The sequence below is a fragment of the Arvicanthis niloticus genome, chromosome 9, assembly GCF_011762505.2.
Source record: "Arvicanthis niloticus isolate mArvNil1 chromosome 9, mArvNil1.pat.X, whole genome shotgun sequence".
NCBI classification, from domain to species: Eukaryota; Metazoa; Chordata; class Mammalia; order Rodentia; family Muridae; genus Arvicanthis; species Arvicanthis niloticus.
The window spans coordinates 22560855-22585923 of record NC_047666.1 but is presented as its reverse complement, the minus strand read 5'-3'; the positions used below and the strand labels follow the sequence as shown (position 1 = coordinate 22585923).

The following is a 25069-nucleotide window of genomic DNA, read 5'->3' as shown; positions in this document are numbered from 1 at the left end:
GTCCTTTGGAAGAACAGCAAGAGCTTTTAACTGCTGAGCCATGTCTCTAGCCCCAAATATTACAAATATTTGAACAACCATCAAAGGCAGGAAAGCAGGAGAAAAAACAGACCAATCAAAACAGAATTAACAAACAAAAGAATAGAACAGTAGACCTAAAACCAATCTTATCAATACTCAATACTTAATGTAATTATTAATGGAGTACTATTACAAGTAAAACTTAGGTTATGAGAATAAATAAAAAGATTTAACAATTTTTAAAATCATCATCATTATTATTACTATTATTGGTTTTTTAGACAGAGTCTCTCTGTATTGCTCTGGCTGTCCTGGAACCCATTCTGAAGATCAGGCTGGTCTTGAACTCAGATCTACATGCCTCTGCCTCTGAAGTGCTGAGATCAAAGGCATTTGCCAACATGCCTAGTTCAATATACTTTAAATACAAACCCACAGATGGAGTGAAAGTATATGTCTGAGAAAAGATAAATGATAAGGGCCCAGGAGAAATGAAAACATACATGCATGGCAAGATCTCTTTGTAGATATTTATGCCAGTTTTATTCATAGTCAAAAGTAGGAAACCAAAGTGTCCATTGACAGGTGAATAGTTAAACAAAATATAATATTTATGCAAAGTAATACTACTCAACAATAAGTAGAACTTGTTATAAACAACATGGACAAATCTCAATATTTGAATAAAAAAGGCCAGAAACAAAAGCATATATATTGTATGATTCTACTTTAGTAAAATCCAATCTAATGTACAGGTGGGAAGCAAAGGACAAAGGGTGGAACTGAGTGTAGGGGGCAGGGTTTTATATCTTGACTGGGGTGATGATCTGTAGGTGTATAAGAATATAAAAACTCACTGAGTTGTACACGCTGGACACGTGTAACTTCTGGTGTGTACATTATTTCTCGGCCCAGCAAGAACAAACTTTTAAAATCTCAATTTTCAAGTAATTTCAGATACGCTGCTAAATTCCTATTACTTCATTTAAGTATAAAAGGGAGGTTGCTATTTTTTTCTGAGACCATGGCTTCTTTTAATAAAACAAATGTCTGTCTGGGTTAAAAATCTTTAGGTAGCAAACACAACAGAGCTTCTAATTTAGTCTTAATGCCACAGGAAAATGACTTTAATGCAGTTATCAAAGAACAAACTAGATATGCAGCTGCTCATCTGGCCTATTTTCTAAGACACCAGAGTCAGACAACTGCTTGAAGTACAGAGGGGACCCTTCAATCCCCTGCCCCCACTTTTTTCTGGAATCTTCTAAGGAGCAATGAATCTCTACCTTCTTTGTTTGGATTGTTAACATTTGGTATTTCCTGAGAACACATATGGATGGGGTGCTTTCCAAGGACCTTGACATCGATCCCTGGTAAACTCTAGGAGGAAATTTTAAACAGATGGTTTGTGAGCACTTAGCAAAGGAACCCGATATCCTTGTGTACATGGCTGAGAAATGCAGGCTCGATGACAGCCTCGTTAAGCTGATTTGTAACTGCTTCAAGACTCATATACCCAATCAGTACAGACGGTTGTCAACCTGGACAGATGCTGTCTAGATGCCAAAGTATGTTGACCACTGTGGCCTTTTTAGTTTTGGCATATTTATTACTTGTCCATTCTTTAGAAGGCTATTAAAATTTTATTATATGCAAATGAAGATGAATTATGTGTAAGCTTCAAAAGCTCAACAATAAGCAGACAGTCATGATTTTTTTTTTTTTTGCTAAACTCGGGATGTAGAATATCATTAATAGCACGACATGTCTGTGTGCTCTTCTCTTTGCTCATCCTAGAGGAAGCCTTGCTATGCTGAACTTCCTCATTCTTTCCCTTTTAAAAACTTTACTACTTTAATACTGTATTGCTTTAATTTCCTCGAGCTTTGTAAGGAAGCGCAGTCTTCTATGTGCCATTCGTGGCTTGCCCCCGCCCCACCCCTTCACATAAAGAGTCATCATTAGCATTGTTCCGCTCAGCTGTGGTGCTCCACTTTATAATGAAGTCACAAAGTTTGCATTCCAGACAGGAACTCCTTACTGGTTATATGAGTTAGAGCTATAGATGTGATGTTTCTGACTCCTTTCCCCATGGTGTCTTCTGACAAACAGAAATTCTGATTTTTAATATGGTGATGCTTATTCAGTCTTCAGTAGCTAGCTAGCTGACTTTGTCCCACTTAAGAAATCCTCTCTTCTCCTCACCATTAAGTTTTTTCTTATATATTCTCTTCTAAAAGTTTTATCTCTCATATTTAGGTTTTTAATTCCTTTAAATTTTATAAAGTAGAGATCTAACTTCTCTTTTTCCTGGAAGGAATACTAATCGTTCTAGCATGATTTAGTAGTTACATTAGTCTTTTTTCATTGTTTTTTTTTTTCCATGGCAATCACACTACACATTAAGTTTTCATGTGACTTTCTGTTTCTGGGCTCAGTAATCTGTTCTAGACAGGATAAATGGTGTATTCGTGTGTCAGTATGATGCTATATATTATTTTCTACAGGACTGGGTGTTAAACCCAGAGCTGTATGACGACAAGCCCCAATACTGTTGTTGTCGTCGTTGTCAGGGTTTCTCTGTGTAGCCCTGGCTGTCCTGGAACTCACTCTGTAGACCAGGCTGGCCTCGAACTCAGAAATCCACCTGCCTCTGTCTCCCAAGTGCTGGGATTAAAGTCGTGCGCCACCACTGCCCGGCCCATTACTGTCTTCTTTTACAACTTTTTGAATTGTCTTTACACCCTTAGCTTTAACATGTGCCTTAACATGAATGTGTGCATGCCTATGTGCACGTGAGTGCACATACACTTTGCATAGCATTAGCTCATCAGATTAATTTTAAAAAGTGAACTAGGTATAGTGGCATACAACTGGAATCTCATTGATGATAAGCATCTATGAGGCTGACATAGGAGAATGTGAGTTTTCAGGGCAGCCTAGGTTACATATAACCTAGGTTTTGCAAAGCTAGACTCTGCCTCAGAACAAAATAAACAAATGAAGCTGAGCACGGCAGTACAGGATTTGTAATCCCAGCACTCAAGAGGCTGAAACAAGAGTATTGCCACAAGTTCATGCTATCCAGAACCACACAGTGAGACCCTGTTTCAAAAACTAAACCAAGTCAAAACAAAATCAACAAAAAACTCAGATAGGATTTTGATTGGGATCAGTTAGTTGACCACTCTGGGGAGAACTGAATTTGATTCTAATGATATTGATGTTTTATCTACCAACATGTTCCTTCCATCCAAAGCTACCTTCTTTAAGGTACGCCAGTGAAGCTTTCGACACCCCCAAGAAGTATCATAATATGTACCCGTGATGGTTTGAATAGTTATGGCCTACATAGACTCATGTATTTGAATATTTGGCCCATAAGAAGTGGTACTATAAGGAGGTGTGACTTTGTTGGAGTAGGTGTGGCCTTGCTGGAGGAAGTGCGTCACTGTAATGGAGTTTAGCTGTTTTTGTGTGCCCAGGAAAACACACACACACACACACACACACACACACACCAGTTAATTTTAATATGCCTTGACTAGCTTAATAACTGGGCATTTCTAATCCTTCCCGCTGCACAATTGGGGAAGTGGCCACACATTGGGGAAGTGGCCTGTGTGGCCACTTTCCATGATGCTCACATGCTGGTGGCCTTTAAGTTGGTCTTTCTGCCTTCCTGTCATGGCGATCTCTGCTTTCTTCCTCTCTCCCGGTTCCTAGTCTGCACAAATCTCAAAGTCCTGCCTCAGTCTACCTACCCAGCCATTGGCTGTTAGGTTTTTTTGATCAATCAAAAACCAATTGGACCTTCAGCACTTGACATGCAGATTCCTGATTTGGAGGGCCAGATTAACTGAAAGCATTAGAACCAATCCCCAACACGTCCCTGTGAGGGCAGGCTTTCAGGTCTCCTATGCTCACTTCATAATTAGTGGCTGCCTCTGGGTCAAGATGAAGAACTCTCAGCTTCTTCTCCAGCACCATGTCTGCCTTCATGATGCCATGCCTCCCGCCATGATGATAATGGACTAAAGCTCTGAAACTGCAGGCCAGCCCCACTCAAATGCTTGCTTTTATTGCTTTTATAAGAGTTGCTGTGGTCATGGTGTCTTCTCACAGCAATAAAACCATAACTAAAACAGGTATCCCTGTTGAGATTTCTTTCTTCTGCGAAAAAAAAATATTTATATGTATGTGACTGTGTGAATGTATGTCAAATGTATATGGGTGCCTGAGGAAGCAAGAAGAGGGCCTTGGATCCTCTGGAGCTGTATTTACAGGTGGTTGTAAGCTGCCCAAAGTGGGTGATAGGAACCAAACCTGGGTCCTTTGGAAGAACTGTCATACTGTCTTAGTTAGTGTTTTACTGCTGTGAAGAGACACTGTGGAGAGACACCATGACCAAAGCAAGTCTTACAAAGGACAACATTTAATTGGGGCTGGATTACAGGTTCAGAACTTCAGTTGATTATCATCAAGGCAGAAGCATGGCAGTGTCCAGGCAGACACGGTGCAGGCAGAGCCGAGAGTTCTACATCTTCATCTGAAGGCTGCTAGGAGAAGACTGGCTTCCAGGCAGCTAGGACTAGGGTCTTAAAACCTAGGTCCACAGTGACACACCTACTCCAACAAGGCCACACCTACTCCAACAAGGCCATACTTACTCCAACAAGGCCACATCTCCTAATAATGCTACTCCCTGGGCTAAGCATATACAATCACACTTACTGTTCTATTGTTGCGAAGAGATGCCATGACCAAGGTAACTCATAAAAGAAAACATTTAATTGGTGGCTTGCATCCTGTTTCAGGAGGTGAGTCCATGACTATTACAGTGGGAAACAGATAAGCATGGCAGTGGAGCATAGTTGAGAGCCTTATATCCTGATCCACAGGCTACAGGGAGAGGGAGAGAAAGAGAGACACAGAAAGACACAGACAGACAGACGGGTGGAAAGACGAGGCCTGGCTTTGGTACACTCCCTCCAATAAGGCCACATTTCCTAATCCTTTACAAACAATTCACCAAATGGGGACCAAGCCTGCAACATGTATGAGTCTATGGGGGCCATTTTCATTAAGACTGCCACAAGCAAAGGTACTCTTAACTGAATCGTCTCTGCAGCCCCCAAGGCTTATTCCTAAGGAGCTAGATAGAGACCTGGCTCAGTGGTAGAATGCTTGCTTTGGTGCAAGGTACTGACTTTGATCTCCGGTACTGCAGCAAATAGGAAAGCAAAACTTTATTTCTGGGGTGAAACGTAGCTCAGTGGGTAAAAGCACTTGCCTCACAGCCCAACAACTTGAGTTTGATCCCTGGAACACACAGAAAGACGTGACTTGCTATCTGTAATCCCAGCATTCTTAGGAGGCAGACAGAATTGTCTGGAAGCTTGCATACCAGTTATCCTGGAGTGCATCGAACAGCAGAAACCAGAGACATCTTGCTTTGAAACAAGGTGGATGCTAAAGTAAACTCTCAAAAGTTGTCCTCTAACTTCCACATACATGTGTCCACCTGCACACACATATGTGCAAATTCACGTACTAATAACAAATGAAAAATAAAAGAACAACAACAACACATACCTATCTCAAAAGAAGATAGTGACACTGTTTCTATGCTTTATGGCTCTTCTATGAGGTTCATGTTGGGTACTAGAATCAGCAGGATTTATGAGATCCTAAATTGATTGATTAAGATCATTAGGAATTTGTTGCAGATACAGGACTGACTCACACACACACACACACAGAGAGAAAATAGGGTTAAAAAAAAAGCACACGGGCTTCCCTTATATCGTTTTCTTGGGCCAATGCTTCCTCATTTTCTTTTAAAAGTGAAAAGGAGCAAAAAATATATAAAAAGCAGAAAAGGAGGGTCATGAGAACTATGTAAGAGTTTTGAGATTGCAGACTTATGAGACAGAGGATTGTTGGAGAAACAGAGGGAACTGAGGAAGAGAGCAGGGCAAGTCAGGGACTAAAGTTAACGACAAAAACAAGAAAACCACATTGAGTATGCCTATGCAGCGTAAATGTGACAACACAACCGAGGGCACTGCACAGAAGGTGGGTAGTGCAATGGGAGAGTACTGCAACAGGGAGAACAGGGCAACGGGGAGAATAGTGCAGTGGGAGAGTAAGTAGTGCAATGGGGAGAGTAGTGCAATGGGAAAGTAGAGCACAGGGAGAGTAGTGCAATGGGAGAGTAGTGCAACAGGTCATGGGAGTATGAAAGACTTCTAAGATGAAAAGTATTGTGATGGTCATTTATTTGTTAATAAAACAATAAATTACTAGGATTTGAATTTCTCTCAGTAACAGGTGTATTAAAAAGCACTATAAATACTTCTATTCTATTTTTAATATAAGGACATGGTATTTATCTGTGGCAGGAATTGTTCTAAGTGCTTTTTGTTACAAAATTCTGAAGATTTGGATCATTACCCCCCCTCCTTCCCTTCCTCCCTCCCTCCCTCCCTCCCTCCCTTCCTCCAGCTCACAAATACTTTTATTACAGGTGTGGACCACCATATCCCATTTTTTTCCTTGAAGAGAATACTTGGTTTATTTACTTTATTTTCCTTGTACATGGGTATTTTGCCTACATGTATGTTTGTGTACCATGTGCATATCCAGTGCCCACCAGGGCCAGAAGAGAGCATGGGATCCCCTAGAACTGGAGTTACAGATAGTTGCAAGCCACCATGTGGGTGCTGGGAACTAAACCTGAATCCTCTGTAAGGGCAACAAGTGATCTTAATTGCTCCAGCCACAACATAAGAGAAAAAAAATTGAGACAGGAGGATTGCTAGGTCAAGACCAGCAAAGAAAACAGCAAAAAGAACTCTTACCATCATTGCTGGGTTCTTCAATAGGAGACGGTGAGTCTGTATGCTCCTGGATGCCTTTTATGACTTCAACCACCTGCAGTCTTCTGACACTAAGTAGGTTTATATCTTTCAACCCTTCCTCCAGTTCTTTGACCACTTCTTTTCCAGGCCGAGAAGTCAGGACAGTAATCTAAAATGAAATCCATGAAAATAATCAATATGCCTGCCTTTCTTGATGTCCAGAATGAGGAACATACAATCTGTTGTAAGTCTCTGGTAGTAACTGGTGCGTTCACACACACACACACACACACACACACACACACACACACACACACACACACACACACACACAGATATTTAAATATAACTTACAGATAAAATTTCACTTGATCTTAATCAAAAGGTTAAGAAGTGATACAAATCAAACTTCATGTGATAGATTCTAGAGGACAGATAGCCCTCACAAGTCCTTTCCAGTAGTTCCAGACAGTTTGTAGACAGTGTCTAGACAGTGACCATTGGAAAGCCATACATGTGTTCTAGTTTTTTTTTTTTTTTTAATTCAGTCGTTATAATTAAAAACCACTGGTAGCATTTCCTCTGTTCAGAACATTTTGCTTTCCCAAGAGACTAGAGGAGCCTAGGGTCCATTCATGCATGTGCATTATATCCTAGAGAACCCATGATCTTCTCCCAATGGTGTGCCCATGTGTAGCCTTCTCAGATGAATTCTGTTCTCTTAGCACAAATCCAGAGAAATGATTTCTTTTGACTTTAAACTGTACTTAACCTTTGGCCAGAAGGTTAGACCTGAAGAAATATTAAGGCTTTTGTGTATAACTAGAAGCTTTTATGCTCTCAAAATAAATGTTTTTAATTAGCAGTTTTGCCTTGAATTTTAAGACTCTGAAAGACAATCGTACATGCAATTATTTTTGTAGATGTTTTTAATCAGCAAAGAGAAATATAGATAAAGGTATAATTGCTATTATTATTTCTGAATATTTCAATGTTGTAGAATAGTTCTAAAAAGAAAAAAGAACAGTTCTAGGTTCACAGCAACATTGAGACACACCCAATGATGCTAGCCCCGCCCTCACACAGACATAGCTTCTCCCTTATTAATTTCCTCTATCAGGTTAGTACATTTACTGCAAGTGATTCATATAAGTTGACAAATCACAATAACCCCAAACCCTTAGTTTATGTTTGGACAAGCTCTTAGTGTGGTACATTCTATGGGTTTGTACAATGACATTTACCTATTACATATTTTCACACAAGGCGTTTAAAAATCCTCTGTGCTTATTTGCCCACCCCACTCACTACACTTTTTTCCTTCTGTACTGGGGATTGAGCCCAGGGCCTTGTCTTTGCTAGGCATATAGTCTACTACTTAACTATATTTCTAGCTCACCAGTCACCTTTTCTATTGTCTCTAAAATTTTGTTTTTTCCAGGGTGCTGTGTATTTAGAATTCACAAATGGTGTCATTTTTTCATACTATCTTCCTTTATTTAGTAATGTACATTTAAGATTTTTCCATGCCTTTTGGTGACTCAATAGCTCATTAGTTTAGGTGCTGAATAGTATTCCATTGTCTGGATGGACCGCAATGTGTTATTCATTCATCTACTGAGAGACATTGTATTTCAGTGCCTGTGAATGCATTGTACAAAACATACACAAGGTCAAGCCATCAAACCATTGAAATTCCAGCACAGACAGGAGAGGGGCTCATGAAGTTCCACCACTAGCTATTTGCAACTGCTGGAAGAGGAAGAGTCAGTTTTCTTCTGCGATATGGCCCATGAGAGACTGCCCATGCTCCAGCAGATGGCCCTACATCTTTGTACAATACAAGCAGCATTAAATGAAATGTGAGGGTTTTTTGTTTTGTTTTGTTTTGTTGTCTTGTTTTTTAAAAAGAGCACATGAAGTTGGGAGGGAAAAGTAGTAATGGGGGTTGGGGAGTAGTTGGAGGGGAGGAAGTGGGGGTGGATTTGATCAAAACACATTGTAGACATATTTATTTGGAAATCTCAAAAATGAAAAATAAAAATTAAAAAAAGGTGTTGCTTTCAAGATTGGATAGTATGGATGGAATTTAATTATAAACATATTGGTGTGGAGACATAGACTTTAACTTCTTTAGGTAAACACAAGTGCTGTAAGTGTTGGATTGTGTGTTAAATTTTTGTTATATTTTGGAAGAAACTGTATCAGTTATGTTTCTCATTGCTGTGATCAAATACCCTACAAGAGGCAACTCTAGGGAGGAAGGATTTATTTTGGCTTACAGTTCAAAGGGATACGGCTCATGATGGCGGAGAAAGCTTGGTGTCAGAAGAGTAGGGTGACTAGCCTTGCTGCATCTGCAGTCAGGAAGGAGGGAGATACAGATGCTGGTGCTCAGCTTGCTTTCTCCTTGTTGTTTAGTCCAGGATCTCCATTTATGGAATGATGCCACGTCCACATTTATGATGAGTTTTCCTTTCAGTTAATCCAGTCTAGAAACTCTCTCATAGGCATGACTGGAGGTTTGTCCCCTAAGTGATTCTAGATCCTGTCAAGGTGACAACATTAACTACTGCAGAAACATAAAGTTGTCTTCCTATTAATAACAGATGAAAATTTCAGTTGTTCCACATCCTTGTCAGTACTTGGCTTCATGAGTGTTCTGGACTGTGGCTCTTCTGACAGGAGTGTAGTGGTCTTCACATGCTGGCTTACTTCCTGTTGTTGTGATGAGCCACCACGTGGATCATCTCTTCATATGCTTACTCGCCACTGTTAGCATTTCTTGGGTGAGATGTCTCTTAAGGTCTTTAGTTCCACTCCTTCATTTGAAGTGTTTTTTCATCTCATTGGCTTATTGTTTGGATTATTTGCATTTAAATCTAGTTCTTCATATATATTTAATGTTTAAGAAAGATTTATTTAAAAATTTCTATGTATGATATTTTTCAACTTTAAAATCAGTATTATTTTATTCTATGTGTGTGGGTGTTTTGCCTGCATGTATGTCTCTGCACCACATTTTGTGCCTGGTGCCCTCAAGGGCCAGAAAAGGGTATTATATTGCCTAGAACTTGAGATATTTATTTCACTGGGTGCTGGGAATCAACCCCACTCCTCTGGAAGATCAGCCAGGGCTCTTGACCACTGAGCCATCCCTCCAGCTCAAGTTCTTTATATATTTTGGATATTTATCGCCTGTCTGATAACTAGAAAGAATTTTCTCTGATTTTGTGTTTTTCTGCTGATCATTGATTTTGTTCTGCCAAAGCCTTTAAATTCAGTGTAACCCATTTATCAGTTCTTTGTATTACTTCTTGAGCTATTAGAATCTTACTCAGAAAACCATTGTGTGGGCCTTGATCTTGAAGTGTCTCCCCTTAATTTTTCTCTTAAACTTTTAACGTTTTAGGTCTTACATGAAGTTTTTTTATGTATTTTGAGTTGATTTTTGTAAAGGATGAGAGAAAAGGATCTTATCTTAGTCTTTAACGTGTTTATATTTAAATTTCTCAGCACCATTTTTAAAAGAGGCTGTCTTTACTACAGTGTATGTTTTTATACTCTTGTCTGGAATCAAATAGCTGTAGCTATGTGGATTTACTTGTAGAGCATCTACTGTGTTCCACTGGCCCACATGTCTGTTTTGTGCCAGTAGCAAGCTGTTTTGTTACAATGGTTTTTTAGTTCAGTTTGAAAGTAGGTGTTGTGATGCCTATAGTATCACCTGTTCTGTTATTAAGACCTTCTAGTACAGTTTGAAGACAGGTGTTGAGATGCCTACAGTATCACCTGGTTTGCTCAGGATTGCTTTAGTTATTTGGTGTATTTGTGTTCCCACATAAATTTTAGGGTTGCTTTTCTTTTTCTACATCCATAATTTCATCACTGAGTCACATCCCCAGGACCTCAAATCAATTTTAGAATCAGTTTCTTCACATACACAAAATAATTCTCTGATATGGTTATTGACTGTAACTATGAATCTATAGCTCATGGAGTAGAGTGACATTTTGATAACAATATTAAGCCTTTCATCCACAAACATAGAAATTCCTCATGTATCTTTTGTGGGAACAGGGACTAGACAGTGTGGGGAAAGAGGAGATGGAACCCATGAAGATGCCTGGGATTCAGATCCAGAGACCAGCACCAGAGTGCAGATCTAACTTTATTGTTCATTACACAAGCTTATATATAGCTTTTTAGCCAATTAGGGTATGCTCATGTATTCAAGGGCAAATTGTGGTGCAACCTGTGCTGTTTAGCTATATCTGACTCGCTGTCCATGAGCTTGTGGGAGAGGGTCCAATTCCCTGCATGAAGACAGAGGAAGCAGCCACCACCCTGGCTTTGGGTCCTTTGTGTTGTCTCATCAGGGTGCCATGAGCCATGTCAGACCATACACTGTGTGCAGTAGATCACGACTCTTCAAGGAGTCGAAGGAGCATATAGGGCCTCGTTCTTGGTCCCATGTCTTCCTCTACCTGGTTTATCTCCACAACCCCAGTTTTTGGTTTTATTCACCAGAGTAAAAGTGTTTTCATCATAGATTTTTATATTGAGTTATAAAAATTGTGTTTTTATTTTGTTACTATTACTTTTCTGATGGCAGAACCTAGTGCCATAGCCCAGCTGGACTCAAACTCACTGTGTAGCCCAGGCAGCAATCCTCCTTGTCTCAGCCTTCAGAGTGCTGTGATTATAGGTATGTATAGCCAAACCAAACCATAGTGTGTGTTTATTTTTATTTCAGATATCAATTGTTTGTTGTGGTATGTATGTAGGAGAATGACAGACTTTTTATTGATTTTGTAGCTTGAAACCTTCTTATAATTGCTATTGATTTCAGGTGGGTTTTGTTGCTAATTATTTTGTGTATCTTTGGAAGAAAACAGTGTTTTATTTTTTCTTTCCCAGAGTGTACGTATGATGTTATTCAAAGTGCTCCTTTATTATTCCTTTAAGGTGATAGGATCTGTAGCAATGCTTTCTTTTTCATTTTTGATGTTAGTATTTTGTATCCTCTCCCTCTCCCTTCCCCCACCCCCACTCTGGCTTTATCAATTTTATCGATCACTTCAAAAAGCCAATCTTTACTTTTCTAATTTCAACTTCATTGATTTCTACTCTATCTTTATTTTTTCTTCTTCTGCTTACTTGGACTGTATGTTCTCATTTATTTTTAGTTACCTAAAGTGGAAACTTAGAGTATCAAATATACATTTTTTCTAATATATGGATTCAGTGCAATTTCCTTGTTAAGTACTTGAATTTTACTGTTTCACAAATTTCAAGAAACTCATGCTTTTCTTTTTTCTTTTTTGTTAGTGATTTACTTATTTTTATTTTAAATGCATTGGCTTTGCCTGCATGTGTCTCTGTGCGAGAGTACCAGACCCCCTGGAACTGGAGTTACAGACAGTTGTGAGCCGCCACGTGGATGCTCAGAATTGAACCCAGGCCCTGTATTAGAGCAGCCAGTGTTCTTAACCATGGACCCATCCCTCTAAGAGCCATCCTCGTTTTTTTTTAGTTCAAAATATTCTCTAACTTTTGGACTTTCCCCACCTTTACTTCATGGTGTGTGTGTGTGTGTGTGTGTGTGTGTGTGTGTGTTGTTGTTGTTGTTTAACCTTTTCAGCTATCTTTGCTTTTTTTTTTTGTTTGTTTTTTATTTTGTTGTTGTTGATTTGAGACAGGGTCTCTCTACATAGCCCTTGATTTCACAGAGATCCATTTGTCTTTGCTTCCTGACACCTTTAGTTAGGACTAAAGGTGTGTGCCACCACATCTGGAACTGGTTTCTAGTTTTATTTGACTGTGTTCTGAGAGCATATATTACATAACTTTTGTTCTTTGAAATTGCTAGGCAGTTCTTTATGGCCCACAGTGTGGTCAACCTTTGTTCATGTTCCATTTGAGCTTCAGAATACTAAACATTTGTCTGTTTTTTGGATGACTTATTCTATAAATGTTGATTATATCCTTTGGTTTGACTAATGAGTTCAGTTATGCCTTAAAGATTTTTCTTCCTGCCGGGCAGTGGTGACGCACGCCTTTAATCCCAGCACTTGGGAGGCAGAGGCAGGTAGATTTCTGAGTTTGAGGCCAGCCTGGTCTACAGAGTGAGTTCCAGGATAGCCAGAGCGACACAGAGAAACCCTGTCTTGAAAAAAACGGAAAAAAAAAAAAAAAAAAGAATTTTCTTCCTGTGGGCTCTGTCCATTTCCAATAAAGGACAGAGGTTTCCAGTAAGCACAGTAGAGCTGTTTGTTCTTCTTTGCCTTTCTTTCAAGGACCTGGATTGGGTCACAACCCATTGTAACTACAGTTTGAGGGGATTCAGCACCCTCTCTGGCTTTTGGGGGCATCAAGTATTCAAGTAGTGTACTTACTTACATGCAGGCAAAACACCCATACACATAAAATACATTTTGGGAGGAGGTTGAGAATAGCCCTGGCTGTTCTGGAACTCACTATATAGACCAGGCTGGCTTCGAACTCACAGATATCTGCCTGTCTCTGCTTCTTGAGTGCTGGGATTAAAGGTATGCACTATCACGCCTCACAATAAATAAATATTTTAAGAAGCCAAATTGTTAAAAACCAAAAAAAGTAAAAAAGAATTGTTATGTTTAAACCTCCAAAATAAAAAAGACTTGTTATGCCATTTGGAATAACTGATTTCTTTATCATTGTGTAATATTCTTCTTTGTCTCTGATGACTTTGTACACTTTGATATTTCTTTGCCTGAAACTGATACAACTCCTCTTGCTTTGATTGATGTGTTTTTCTCCAGACGGTTACTTTTAATCTCTATATATCTTTTATTTAATATGGTATTCTTTTAAAAATTAAATTCTTTCTTTCTTTTTTATTGGTGTGTGTGTCCATCCATTTGTGCCATGGTGCAAGAACGGAGGTTAGAGGACAGCTTTCAGACGTTGCTCTTTCCTTCCACTGTGGGTTTTAAGGATCCAGCTAAGGTCTCAAGCTTGAGCAGCAAGCACTTTTATTGGCTCAGCTAATTCTAGTGTGGATTTTTTTGTAGACAAAACATAATCAAGTCTTTCTTTTGGTCTATTTTTATTTTTTTGTTTTAACAAGCATTTCTGGGTTACTGACATTCAAAGTCATTACTGACACTGTTGAGTGAAATACACTATCACTTTTTTATATTTGTCACATGGTCTTTTTCCTGTTTCACATTCCCCACCTCTTCTCCCTTTCTATCTTTGCTCTGCTGGGGATTGAACCCAGGGCTTTTTGCATGCTTGGAACACACTCTACCTTGAGCCACATTGCCATACTTCTCATGTTAGTTAAGCAGCTACTATAATTTCATTTTCTTTCCTAATTTTAGCACACAGGATATATATCTGTTGAGGTCTGTCCCTCAAGCATAGCTGTAGCCATTTTTTTTCTATGCCTGCCAGCTATTTCATATTGTTGCTGTAAAATGCCTGCCAGTCATTGACACAGAAAAATACCTTGACTCAGAGCAGGGTCATGCTGACCACAAACCCTGTTATGTTCTGTATGTTCTGAATGAGGTTTGTTAATCTTAAGAAACTCCAGAAAGCTTTACATGACCCATTAAGTTAAAGGTCAATGTGAACTATTATGTTTAAAATGGCTTGAGTCAGAACTGACCACCAGGCAACACTTTCTGCATATGAGTTCACTGTGGTTTTTGTTTATTTTTTTCTTTATAACACAACAGAAAAAGATGTTCAATGCCATAGCCTCAACTATGATCCTGATCAATCAGTCTTAGGGTGTGCGTTCAATAAACCATCTCTGTCTGAGATCGGTGTTAGTGTAGTTTGGTGATTTATGGCCCATATATACTTTTCAAAATGACTGTCCCAGAGCTTACAACATATATTCATGAGCCATCCAAGTCGACTTTCAAATAACACTATACTATGTTACAGGTAGTTTAATCTAAAATATTAACTTTGAGCCAGGCAGTGTGACACATCATACCTTCTGTCCCAGCACCTGGGAGGTAAAGTCAGAAGAATCAGAAGTTCAAGACCATCTTCAGCTACATAGCAAGTGAGAGGCCAGCATGGGTTAGGACTTTCAGACATGCAACGACAATCTTGAATTTTCTCCCCTCCTTTATATCACAGATGCCATGCATTTCACTTGCTTCTAAACATATTTCTAACTGATATTATTTTCCTTCTTCTCATCCTTCCCAAGTCCAATTTCACACAAATTGTAGCTTGATGAATTATTTCCTCTTAATACTAATATTTCATTTTATTATGTGTTTTATTTTGGTTTTGGAGAAGCTGAATGTAACCCTTGCTCCTCCACCCCTTTCATTCCTGTTAGTCTTCTTCATTTCACGAAACAGTCTTCTTTCTACTTTATTACGTTATGCATGTATACATATGGTTTTATATATCTGTATAAAGTCCAAGACCCACAGATGAGAAAATGTGACTTTTGTCTTCTGATTCTGACTTACCACTTAGATAATCTCTTGTTACATTAATTTTCCTAAAAATGATGTGACAAGGTGTTATCTTGTTTCTGGTTGAATAGAATTCCATTTTGAACATAGATCACATTTTCACGCATTCCGCTGTTGAGAGACATAGACTGACTCCATAATTTAGCTACTGTGGATAATGCTACAATAAGCATTGGTGTGGACCAGCTCTGTAGTATATTGCTTATTTGAATGCCCCTTGATTTCATTTAGAGGTATATTTGCATCTTCTTTGATTTATTACAAATTCTTATGATTATTCTTTTAATTTGTGTGTGTGTGTGTGTGTGTGTGTGTGTGTGTGGTTTCATCTGATTCACTTTCATTGAATCCCTCACTGGAGAACTGGCACTTTCCAGAGGGGGGGGGTCCCATTGTCTTGATTTCTTCATGTCTGCTGTATTTCTTCATTGTTACTTGTACGTTTATTGGATTGGTTGGATTTAAAAATTCAGCTGCATTTTTCCAGTAGAGGTGTCTGCGATACTTCAGTAGGACTAGTGACTCTGAGTTGTCATTCCTCCCCACTGTGAGTGGTGTGATTCAGTAGCTGAATCCCCCCAACCCTGTCCTTGTGGCACGGTGTCAGGCACTATCCACCATACCACTCCCAGAGTAGACTATTAACTGTAGAAGCCATCACACTATGTAAATATCATAGTAGTCAAAAATGGTCATTTAACTTTAATAACTATTGGGATACAAACAAACAAGAATAGTGCTGTGTGCACCAAGCCATTAGTTACTAAGGCTAGGAAACAGGCCAAGGAAGGACAGGGCTCAGGGTTAGAGCAACTGAGAGAAACAGACAGAAGAATGAAGCTGGGATATTATTAGGATCAACAGTTTAAGGAAGTCACAGAAAATCCTATCTAAGAGGTAAAGGGAGAGGCATGCGAAAAAGAGAGGAGTAAATGATAGAGAGTCCACAATAGGATGAGAGGGTGAGTGTGGGAACACAGTAATCATGAAACCTAATCAGGCAACATAAAATTCACAACAAAGCTATTAACAGATACTTATATAACTCAAAGATCTTAATTAAAAAAAAAAAAAGACTACATGGTGCTTGCCCAACATGTACAAGCCTCTGAGTTCAATGACCCTCCACATGTATTCTGTAATATGTAACATCTATCATATGTATTCTATATAACGTCAGTCAGGATTTCTTCCTTGACAAGATACTATTGAGTTCCTTTTTTTCCTGTGATATCTTCTGTAGCAAACTGACAGGGGATTTGAGGGTTAGAGCTCCAGTTCAAACCCATAAAACCAGATTCCTGGGTATGCAGTGTCCTGATGGACACCTATTACCTTTTGGGTTGAGTTTCTGCGCAGTGTCCAGTAGGTGTCAGCACTTCCTCATCTTTCAGCCCTAGTCCTCCACATGGACTAGAATTTGGGTAGAGTGTTTCATGTGTACTGGATGATTGAATTTCCCAAGCTTGGTTTGTTACACATTCTTGTTACGAATGGCTGGATTTCTGATTTGTTTGTTGTTTGTTTTAGAGATATCCTTTTGCTCTGGGTAGCCTGTAACTCATTATGTAGATGAGGCTGGCCTGAACTCACTTTATCCCCAGTGCTGGGAGCCCCGGCTTGGGCTAAACACCGAGGCTCTGATATAGTCATGCCTGGTCTACTGTTTACCATTTTAGCTCAAAATGGTTTGTTCTACCAAGACTCAAGCTGTCTCTGTTTGCATCAGCCGTGGTCATTTAGATCAGGCTGGTTTGTGGTAGCTCTGTGGATCTGCCATGACTGCAGTAAACTCAGCATCCTACTTCTGTTCCTGCATCATTGCTTGCACAGGCAGGTCCGCTGGGACAGATCTCAGCCGTTATCATTCAGAGTGTGTGGTGCTGCTCTGCAGCGATCTCCTGGCTTCTTTCCCTTGTTTTCAGCTATTGCCTCTTGTAGGAATAGAAACTATTATGGTCTTGACTTTTCTTTCACTGGGTTACATAGAGTGAGAGTCTAATCCACCATTCCATCCATCCATTTCTCACCCATCTATCCACTTATGTATCTACCAACCTATGCGTCTACCATCTGTATGTCTGTCTTTTTTTTTTTTTTTTTAAGACAGTCTCCTTGTAGCCCTTGCTAACCTGGTGATACTACCTTTATAGTCCAAGCTGGCCTTGAACTTGCATCAATCTTCCTGCCCAAGTACTGGAATTACAGGCATGTGTCACCCTGCCCTGCTCTCTGCTAGTGTATTAATCCTTGTTTTCTAAATTCTACAATAAAGTACCAGATGTGGTAGTGCATGATTATAATTCCAACACTTGGAAGGCAGAGGTAGGAGGATCTCCAAATGTAGGAGCACAGCCTTGTCCACATTGTGAGTTCCAGGCCAACCAGGGCTACATAGTGTGACTTTGTGTCAAAAATAAATAAGCACACACACACACACACACACACGTATATATAAATAGATTCTACAGTCAGATAATCTAGCATACCTACCATGCCTGTTTTTTTTTTTTGTTGTTGTTGTTGTTTTGTTTTTGTTTGTTTGTTTTTCGAGACAGGGTTTCTCTGTATAGCCCTGGCTGTCCTGAAACTCACTCTGTACACCAGGCTAACCTCGAACTCAGAAATCCGCCTGCCCCTGCCTCCCAAGTGCTGGGATTAAAGGTGTGCACCACCACTGCCTGGCCCATGCCTGGTTCTAATACCTATTCTAACTTTAAATGGTGTCTCTTGCCTTTTATTCCACTTGTCATTTTATATGATATTCAGATGGGTTCCACTGGGTCAAAGATGCTATTGTAATTGGCCTTTACAAATGTGGTATTTCTCTGAGGGGATGCATTCTCTACTATTATTATTTTCTATTAAAATAATAGAATAATATGTTTTTTAAAACTCATGCAGTCAAGTTTTTAAACATTTTTTTAGATTTACTTTTTATGATTTTATGTGTGTGGGTATTTCACCTGTGAGAGCATCTGAGTACCACATGTGTGTCTGGTGTCTGAGAAGATGATGAACCTCTATGTGGGTACTGGGAATTGAACCTGGGTCCTTTGCAAGAACAGCAAGTGCTCTTACCTATTCAATCAACTCACCAGCCCCCCAAACAAGTTTATAAAATAATAATGTGGTTACTTGTTCCCAGTCTTCAAGAGAAGCTGATATTCAAATACAAGCTCTACAAGTGTTTCTCAGTGTTTTCTTCCCCTTGGGTTGGAGCATGGGGACTGGATTGGGCTGGAGTTATGATTCCTTTCTATGTGGAAGGCTGTAATTAGCTTGGGTTTGGTGTCTCTTGTCTTCAGGCTAGTTAGGTCAGATCAAACCCTAGGTTCTGTTGAACTAGTTTCTCCTGACCACAGAACTTATGAAAGAGAACTGTTGACTGTATTTCAGAATGCCTGCTCCCTCTTGTCTCACCCCCTTGCCATCCAGTCTTAAGGAAATTTTCTCTTAAGGGTCCAGTTGAACTCTTAGACTTGGAGCTCATAGACGTGTGCACGGCTTTAGGACTGGGTTCCTTGGAGTTTTAAATGTTGAGACTTAGCCTTTCAGCTGTTTACTAACATCTGGGTTTTCCTACCCAGGCAGTGGCTTCCATGGGGGTTTCTGTGTTAGTGTGCTGTGAGTCTGAGGTCAGTCCAGCTGTCTGTCTGATTCTGGAGCTGTGTGCTCTGCATTATAACCTTGCTTCTCCTAGGCATCTAAAGGGAATTGTTGACTTTGCAAGCATTTTAATAACTGTTGGGACAAAGTGGCAACTTCCACCTTCCTGGCATGTAAAACTTGCAATGGGAAGTCACCACAATTATTTTCCAACTCATTTGTCTGCAGCCAGAGGTCCCCAAAACTGAGATTTTTTTTTTTTTTTTTTTTTTTAAAACGAGTCACTTTTTTTATTGGGTTTTAATTCTCAGGGTATGAAAAGAGTCAAAGATCAAGTTCCCCGCACAGGATTCAGGAAGACAATCATGGTCCAGAGTGCACCCTGGGCACTGTCCCCACTTCAGTGGTTATATGGGTTACCGAACACTCAGGTTTGAGTTCTTGTACGAAAGGTAGGAGCTGGAAAGCATGTAAGCCGCCAGTAGCAAGCCAACCCAGCAATGAACACTTCCTTTCTTCTCCTTGATGTATGTATTGTTAGAGACCTCTCTGAAGTGCTCTAGCGATGCCTTTAGGGGCAAAGCCCCACCTCAACATCTAGTGCAGCAGCTCCTCTACTTTGACATCTAAAGGTTTCTTCTTCTTCGATGGTAGGACTGGCACCATCTTAGAGTCCATTTATTCACCAAGACCAGTCATTGCAACCAGTCCTTTTTTCTGTCTCTCTGTCTCTCTCTGTCTCTCACATCTGAACTATACTTGCATAGCCATCTTGTCTGCCAGGGACAAGTTCTTTGCAAGGGAATTAGGTCATCCACAGAAGAAGCAGAGTCTGGAATGGCAACATTGCAGTTACTGTGCTCTCAGCTGCTTCCCTCTTTCCCCAAAGATGAACCCACCTGTAGCCTTCTTGCCAGGATCTACTTGCAACATCCATAGTCTGCCATAAAGAAGCCATTAGCATCCTGAACTCCAGTAAGTGTTCCCATGGCTGCTTCGGTTTCCCTAGACAGGACTATCTGTCCCCCGCCTTGTAAGATGGCTTCAGCTAGAGTGGTGACAGCATGGGCGGTAGCTTCACTGTTGAAGGCCATGGTGACAGTTGCTCCCTGTTGCATCTCCTGAGAAGCTGCCACTGCAGCTTTTGCCAGTGATGCTACCCCCTGGATGGACTCTTGTGTTATCTGGTCATTTAACCACCCTGTAATGTGGCCCAATTTTGTTCCACCTCTCCATCAGCCACAGCAGTGTAATTCACTGGGGCAACAGTGACCGTGGTTGGCAGTTCTGAAGCATCAGCCAACGTGGCTACTGTTGCCCTCGTACGAACCTGGATGAGCGACAAGGTACCATCAGGGTTGCTGAAGGTCTGTACTATGGTCTGTGATGGTACAAGATGGGCTACACTGTGTGTGGTGGTGGCCTGAGTTTGTGTTTGCTGATCTTCAAAAGCATATAAAAGATCCTCCTGCCCATGTTGCTTATAACAATTTTTAACTATGGTCTGCAATACCTAGGACCATGAAACCCTTTGCTTTTGCTCTTCTGTGTGGATGTCACTGTGGACACTGGCCCATGAGATGTCTTCTGGCCACCAGACAGGCTTGCAGCTTTCTTTCCCTCAGCCTGGTTTTCCCCGACCTGTGGAATACTTGAGCATCTCTGGGATAAATGCCCGCATCTGAGCCTGGCTCATTTTGTCCACAGAGACTAGACTCCCATCAATGGCGAGAGGTGGCAGTTCTGAATTAGCCTCCTATGGCACAGGGGCGTGTTCTGCCAGAGCAGACTCCAGGTCTTCCAGATCACTTTTGAACCATGTTCTCCAAAGGTGCTGCGCCAAACACCTTAAAGACGGGGTTGGGTTTGGAGGGCGAGATGCAGAGAACAATCGCTCACTGTCCTATTTGTGTCATGTACTCATCTAATGTGGCTCTGAGTTTCCGAAGCAAACATGTTTGCTATCTCTTTTGAATAGACGGATTAGATTCAAACACATGAGGCCATTTCCGTTTTTTTTTCCCTGTTGCCACAGCAGCAGCAGCAGCCATTCCCACAGGATCTGCAGCAGCCAGATGGGCAGTTACCTCATTAGCTGCTGTGGAGTTGAGTATGTCCGAGTTACCATAAGAAGTATCCTCAGGGGAGGAAGGGGAGTCGTCATCAGCACTTAGCATACTATGCTCAGTTTAAGTGGCTACATGGATCTGCTGTACTTGCTGGGCCACTTCATGGGCTTCTGTGGTAGCCATGTGTTCAGTTTGGGTCACTTCGTGCTCCTCCATGAAGATCTACCAGAAGGACTGAAAGCAGGGTCTCAAAATGCCATGTGCACACTCATGTTCATAGCAGCATCATTCACAACAGCCAAAAGGTGGAAGCTACCCAAGTGTCCATCAGTGGGTGAGTGAGAAACTAACTGAGGTCTACATTGACCTCAGAGCGGCTGTGCTACCGTGGGCCTGTGCCATGAGACTGCCGAGATTATTTTAACCCATATTCATGCATGTACCTGTGGAGTATCCACCCATAACTTATTTATATTTTTATGGTTGTCTCAGCCTGGCACCAGAATATCATCAACTTTGACATTTGCTAATCCCAAAGAAAAAATAATAAAATTTGAGTAAAAATTTGATTGAAGAAAATTTCAATTTTTTTTTCTTAATTTTGGGCTTTTTTTTTTTTTTTTTTGCTAAGATTTGACTCTGTAATCTAGCTTGGCCTGGAACTAACTGTGTAGCCTGGACTGGTTTAGTCCTGCCTCACCTTCCTATGTGCTGAGATTATAGGTGTGAACCTCCCTGTCTGGCTTTAAGGGTACCCAGATAGATGTAAACCAGAGCCAATTTAGGAAATTTAACATTCACCTTGCAAATTCCAAATTTCTTGGGCAGCTGTATTCATGTTTCATTTATTTCAGTTTTTTTTCTTATAGTTCACTTTGGTCCCTGTTTTCCAGTTTCTTTTGATGCCCTTTTGCATGTTAAAAGCTGAGTAGGTGACACCGAGGACATGGTGGCGGCAGTTAATAGCACTTGTTGGAGCAGGAGAGATGGCTCTGTGGTTCTGAGCCTGTATTGCTTTTCCTTCGGACCTGAGTTTGGTTCCCAGCACCCACAGCAGGGATCCCATTAGTGCCTATAACCTCAGCTCCAGGGGATCCAATGCCTCTAGTCTCTGCAGGCACCTGCACACACACACGCTCACAACCAGTCACACACATATAGTTGAAAACAAAGTAAAAATTAAAAAATACAAATATATTCGGTGTTCTTTTAGAGGATTGAAATTCAGTTCCCAGCACTTGATTGGGAAACTTACAACTGCATGTAACTCCAGGTTCAGGGTATCTGAGATACACACTGAAATGCACGCACACACACACACACACACCAAGAAAAAAAAGACAAAGTATTGAGAAGAAAAGAAAAGGGTCATAGGATAGGGAAATAATGTAGTTTACTAGCAGGTAGCTGAACATCTCATCTTGAAAATGATATTCAATGTATATAAAACAGAACAACAAGGATAATAACATTGCATAGGTGGGAATGGGAAAACGGCTTCATGTTGTAAAAAGCAGTGTCTCTTACCTCCAGGGAAGTACAGGGCCGAGCAGCATTTGTGGCCAAGTGACTGCTGTACTGTTTGAACTGCTGGAGCCCATCCTCTACTGCCAGTGGTAGTGAGGTGTGATGTGGTCTGTGACAACCTTCTACCTGTAGCATGCGGAGCTCTGAGATGCAGGCCTGCAGCCTAACGAAGTTCCCTCTCACTTGCTGAGGAGAGAAAAGGAATCAAAGGAACAAATCTTTAGAAACGTAGTATGCTAGTTAGCTTCTGTCAAATTGACACAGACTAGAGTAACTTGGGAAGAAGAAATGTCAATCAAGGAATTGCCTGTTAGATTGGTCTGTTAAGCTTGCCTGTGGGGACATTTTCTTGATTAATGATTGGTGTAGGAGGGCCAACCCTGGTTTGGTAGTTCTGAGTTATATAAGAAAACAGGCTAAGCCAGCAATGGAGAGCAGGCAGTAAGGATGTTTTCTCAGCAGTTCCTCTTCCTGCTTGAACTCTGCCCTGATTTCCCTCAGTCATAGACTGATTAGGATGTGTAAGCCAAATAAATCTCTTTCTCCCCAAAATGATTCTGGTCATGATGTTTATCATATCAACAGATACCAAACTACCAAACACCCAGGCTTGATTAATTGGCAGTCTTTTTTTTTTTTTTTTTGGTTTTTTGAGACAGGGTTTCTCTGTGTAGCCCTGGCTGTCCTGGAACTCACTCTGTAGACCAGGCTGGCCTCGAACTCAGAAATCCCCCTGCCTCTGCCTCCCAAGTGCTGGGATTAAAGGCTAATTGGCAGTCTTATTTCATCATTAACTTCTTAGGAGTTCGTTCTTTTCCTAAAACCCTATATGTCTGACTGAACAGAGAGAATGTCAATCATGTTCTAAGTACTGCACTAAAATTTCTCTAAAGCAGAAGGGAAAATGCAGCTAAAAATCTTAGACGATGTGGATTTATCAGAAATAGAGAAGGAAATGCTTTAAATCATTTATTTGTTCAGTGAAAGGTCTTTGCAACTACTTTGTGTGTTTGTGTGTTTTTTATTTTTATTTTAGGTGCATGAATGTTTTGCCCCATGTGTATGTTTGGTGCCTTCAAAGGCTGAAAGAGAGCACCAGATATCCTGGATCCGAGGCTGTGAGCCACTATGTGGGTGCTCAGAACCAAATCTGGGTCCCCTGCAAGAGCACAGACTCTTAACTGCTGTTCTATGTGTCCAGCCCATGACTACAGCTTTACTCTGTGTGATCTGCACATTGGAAAGTCTAAGAGGGCTAACTTTAGATATTATCTGGGTTTCTTAGTCAATCACTAAGAGCTTCTCTGTTTGAGAATGGTGTTTCCCTGGCTTGGTATTGCAGCATTCAAGAAACAGGGCGGATGACTAAGAGTTCAAGTTTTTATTAAAGTTCAAGGTATTTGGGGCTATAAATAGAGAATCTGTCAAACACCACCAACAAAAAATGTTTCTCCTGAAACAAGAATTCTAATGCAGTCTCTCATTTCACAATTGATAAGGATCAATTGAATCCTTTCTTAGGGGCATTTCAGTGAAGAAGAGAATCTTGCTTAATTTAAGGGGTCAACAAGTAAACCCTGTACAAGTGAAGTGACCTCATGGTTCTCCTCACCATCCTCCTTTATAAAGAGCGGTTCTTAGGGAGGAATGTAATTTAATCTGATTCAGTTCAATGATACTTCTAAGGATGTATGAGTTAAGAAGGATGTTGTGCTGAAGATCCAAGACATTATTTGAAGGAATTCCAAGCAACAATATTAGGTAAGGAAGAGGAAAGAATCCTGCTTTAGAACAAAAAGAGCCTTCCTACCTATGGTGGTTTGAACAAGAATGGCCCCTAGAGGTTCATATATTTGTATGTTCAATCACCAGGGAGTGGAACTGTTTGGTAGGATTAGAAGGCTTAGAGGGTATGACCTTTTTGGAGGAAGTGTGTTACTGAGTGTGGGCATTGAGGTTTCAAAAGACCATGTCAGACCCTCACTCTGCCTGTGAATCAGGTTTAAGTTTTTTTTTTAATTAATTAATTAATTATTTTATTTATTTATATCCCAAATGTTTTCCCCTCTCCCTGTACCCCCTCCCAGAGTTCTTCTCACCCACCCCATCCCCAACATCCGCCTTTCCTGGGGCATCCAATCTTACAGGATTAGGTGCACCCTCTCCCACTGAGGCCACACAAAGCAATCCTCTGCTACATATGTGTGTGTAGGGAGGGTGGGGGGCTAGGGGGCTGAAGGCTTTGGACTAGCCTGTGCATGTTCTATTACTGATACTATGTTGTGCTTGCAAACAGGAGCCTAGCATGGTTGTCCTATGAGAGGCTTTACTAGCAGCTGACTGAGACAGATGCAGATACTTATAGCCAAGCATTGGACTAAGGTCAGGGACTCCTATGGAAAACTTAAGGGAAGGATTGAAGGAACTGAAGAGGATAGCAACCCCATAGGAAGACCAACAGTGCCAGCTAATCTGAACCTCTGGGAGC

General features: G+C 40.6%; 1 protein-coding gene and 1 pseudogene across 1 annotated transcript in view; both read right to left on the bottom strand.

The window, feature by feature from the left end:
* Positions 1–25069, bottom strand: part of M1ap (meiosis 1 associated protein) — an 84609-nt gene that overhangs the window by 41305 nt on the left and 18235 nt on the right. Inside the window, exons 3-4 of the mRNA XM_034512541.2 lie at positions 22582–22767; positions 6885–7053 (exon numbers count right to left, since the gene is read on the bottom strand). Of these exons, the coding sequence (XP_034368432.1) occupies positions 6885–7053; positions 22582–22767 (355 nt within the window). The remainder of the gene's footprint in view (positions 1–6884; positions 7054–22581; positions 22768–25069) is intronic.
* LOC117714925 (nuclear respiratory factor 1 pseudogene) lies at positions 19849–21270 on the bottom strand (annotated as a pseudogene).